Source organism: Argentina silus (assembly GCF_951799395.1).
Source record: "Argentina silus genome assembly, chromosome: 18".
NCBI classification, from domain to species: domain Eukaryota; kingdom Metazoa; phylum Chordata; class Actinopteri; order Argentiniformes; family Argentinidae; genus Argentina; species Argentina silus.
The window spans coordinates 15,310,608-15,314,243 of NC_139672.1; the positions used below are offsets into that span (position 1 = coordinate 15,310,608).

The window sequence follows — 3,636 nt, forward strand, 5'->3', positions numbered from 1 at the left end:
CTTCATCAAGAGTTTTCGTTGAACACACACACCTACACACACACACTTACAAGCACTTTAAGTCCTACACTATCTATTCTCTCCAAGTCAATCTCAACTATGACATCACTCCCCCCTGAATCAACTCAGGCAGCATAGCATGATGTCTAATTAATCCACATGAGGCAGTCAAGTTGTGAATGAGCTGTTTTAGAGTCCAGTGGAGTGGTTCTGTGTGGCCCTGAGAGAGTGTGTGTGTGTGTGTGTGGGGGGGGGGGGGGCTTGTGTGTGTGTGTGTGTGTGTGTGTGTGTTTGTGTGTGTGTGTGTGTGTGTGTGTGTGTGTGTACGAACTGTATTAGAGTTCAGTGGAGTGTTTCTGTTTCGGCCCCCAGCCAAGGACACACTGTCCAGTCACAATTACAGAAGAGAGTCAAACAGCCAGCTGTATACCTGATCCATACAAACAAACGGACAGATCACCAACAAACAGACAGACAGCTGTATACCTGATCCATACAAACAAACAGACAGATCACCAACAGACAGACAGAGAGGCAGACAGCCAGCTGTATACCTGATCCATACAAACAAACAGACAGATCACCAACAGACAGACAGAGAGGCAGACAGCCAGCTGTATACCTGATCCATACAAACAAACGGACAGATCACCAACAGACAGACAGACAGACAGACAGACAGACAGACAAGCCCCTTCATTCAGCATCTTGTCTCAATCTTCCCACCTACAGAGGCCATGGAAGTATTCCATGACTGCTGTGCAGTGGAGGCTGGTGGAGGTAGAACACGGAGGACGGGCTCCATTCATTATTCCATTCCACGCATCACAATGAGCCCATCCTCCAATCCCTACCGCCCTCCCTACCAGCTGTGATGCTGGTAAATGATGTGACAAGTCATGACAAGATTGCCTAGAAAAGATAAGGGAGAGGGAAAGTTTCCGTGAAATACAGGTGTCTTGACAAATGAGTTTTTTTTAAACGGTTTGAACACAGTGAGTGACGCAATGAGTTGTCGTCAAGTGGATTCCTTTACATTTTGTCGACTGAATATCTCACAAATGGGGTGGGGCTTAAGGATTCACAACATTATACTTTTCGTTCAGAGAAACTCAAAATCAGCGATCACAAATCAAGTCTACAGCACGAGTCCAGAAATCAAACGATCCCTGAACGTTTCTCAGCTGCAGTAACAGGAGATGTAGGTCTTTTCAGTTCACGTCCCCTCAGCTGATCCGCAGGCCGTGTCCCAGGACTGACAAACCTGACTGGGTGGCTTTAAAGGGGCAATCCACAAGTCGTTTTTCAGTCAGATAAATCATATTCTTTCAGAATCAATGGGTATTGTAACGAGAACTGAATTGACCATTGACAACAGTAGAATAAATCCCAGATTGTGCCTTTAGTGAATTGACACATGACCAGCATACAAGTGGCCAGCTAATGTAGGGTGGGTGGGTGTGGGTGTGGGTGGGTCTCTCTCTCTCTCTCTCTCTCTCAGGTTCAGACAGGCTAATTCTCAACCTCCAACAGCTGCTCACTATCGTTCATCAACCAATCACACAATACCGCTCAAGAAGTGTGATCACTTTCAAAAGAAGAGTTCAGACACCCCCCCCCCCCCACACCCCCCACCACCACCAATAACACCTTAATTCAACCGATTTCACGATACATTTCACAACAAACACTCTAGTTGTCCTAGACACCGAAGAGGCCAGGACTGTTCCCCAAGTCCTCAAGAAAAAAGGGGAGAGGGACCAGAAAGAGAAAGAGTGCGGGGAGAGGTGAAGGAGGGAAAGAGAGAGAGAGAGAGAGACACTGAATAAGACAACACAATCAAACAAATAAAGGGTCCAAACTCACCAGAATCCCGGGGAACTGCTTGTCCTCCATACTTGGGGAGCTGGAGTACGTTCTAGCGGAGGGAGGGAGGGAGGGATCTACGTCTTTCTCTCCTCTCTTCTTTGGGACGGCCCAGTACTGTAGTGTGTGTGTGTGTGTGTGTGTGTGTGTGGGTATGTGTGGGTGTGTGTGTGTGTGTGTAGGTGTGTGTGTGTGTGTGTTTGAAGCAGTGGCTGGCGTGCTGCGTCGCGTCCTGATGTTCGCTCCTTCAGGGTGTTGTGTTGTGTTTTCTGACTGTAGCAGAAGTGGCGTCTCTCCTTTGTGTTAACGCTGTTCTAATCCTGGAACTTTTCTATGCTGTGAAAGGAGACGTGACAAAGAAGGAGGAGGGGGGAGGGGGAGGGAGGGAGGGGGGGGGGGGGGGCGCAAGGCAACACATTTTTAGTTCCTTTTCATCAATTTTTTCAAAACAATTACTATTTAAAATCACTGTAAAACAATTCGAGGAACAAGTTTCTCACAGCATCACTCGTTTGCGTCATTTTTGCTTGTGATGACTGATATAGATGATTATATAGATGTATAGATGATTCACTTACTTTAGACAAATGTACTTGTCGTAATTTTGGGATAAAAGCGTCTGGCAAATGTCAACAATTTAAAATGTAAAAAAATGGATAAGACAAAAGATAAGATTAGCATTTTTCCTGAAAACCAGCCGTCTAGACAATGTGCTATTGTCTGAAACAGATTACTGTAGGGCCAAAACTCCAGACTGCTCACTGACTTGACTGTACCACATTCTGAACAAGCCTAGATTTCACAACCAAAGGAAGGGGAAAAAAATAATAATATCAAAACAGGGAAGAAAATAAATCAGACAATAATAAGCTTTGCATAACAAACTTCTCAAATTAAATACCCCCTTTTTAAAAAAAATAAAAATTCTCTTTCAGTATGTCCAAGGATTAAGCTTGTCCTGATTGTTATGACACAACTTTTCTGCTCACCAGGAAGGATTCTGCTTACAGCACATCACAACCACAGGTCCTAAACTTTCCTCTCTCTGAATTCATCCAGAAACCATTTTCAACATAACTTAATTAAGAAATTATATATATATATATATATATATATATATATATATATATATATATACAGTACCAGTCAAAAGTTTGGACACACCTTGCCAAGAGTGTGCAAAGCTGTCATCAAAGCAAAAGGTGGCTACTTTGAAGAATCGAAAATATAAAACATATTCTGGTTTGTTTAACACTTTTTTGTTTACTACATAATTCCATATGTCTTCCTTCATAGTTTTGATGTCTTCAATACTAATCTACAATGTAGAAAATAATAAAAAATAAAGACAAATCATTGAATGAGAAGGTGTGTCCAAACTTTTGACTGGTACTGTGTATATATATATATATATATATATATATATATATATATATATATATATATATATATATATATATAAATAATCATCATGATATGACTATAGACTATTGTTCATATATTTCAGTGAAAAATCAATCAATAATAATAATGATAGATAATAATAATAGATAGTAATTTTCAATGACAGACAACAACAAGCTATAGCCATCAGAATGTGGGACAGCTCACACTAGGAAGCTAAACTAGACAGCTGTTAAGTAATGTTTTGACTTAGTTACCCCCTGGCATGTTAGGATACCAACCCACGACTCAAGCAGCGCCGTCCTGTCCTGGTTTTAACTAGCAGACAGAGTGAGACAACTGGGCTTGAGAAGCACGCTTGACAGA

The 3,636-nt window shown here is 42.0% G+C and overlaps 1 protein-coding gene across 1 annotated transcript in view; it reads right to left on the reverse strand.

The window, feature by feature from the left end:
• Positions 1 to 1,934, reverse strand: part of slc6a9 (solute carrier family 6 member 9) — a 47,978-nt gene extending 46,044 nt beyond the window's left edge. The window contains exon 1 of the mRNA XM_083690225.1: positions 1,867 to 1,934. Within this exon, the coding sequence (XP_083546351.1) occupies positions 1,867 to 1,896 (30 nt within the window). The 5' untranslated portion in view covers positions 1,897 to 1,934. The remainder of the gene's footprint in view (positions 1 to 1,866) is intronic.
• Between the last annotated feature and the right edge of the window lie 1,702 nt (positions 1,935 to 3,636).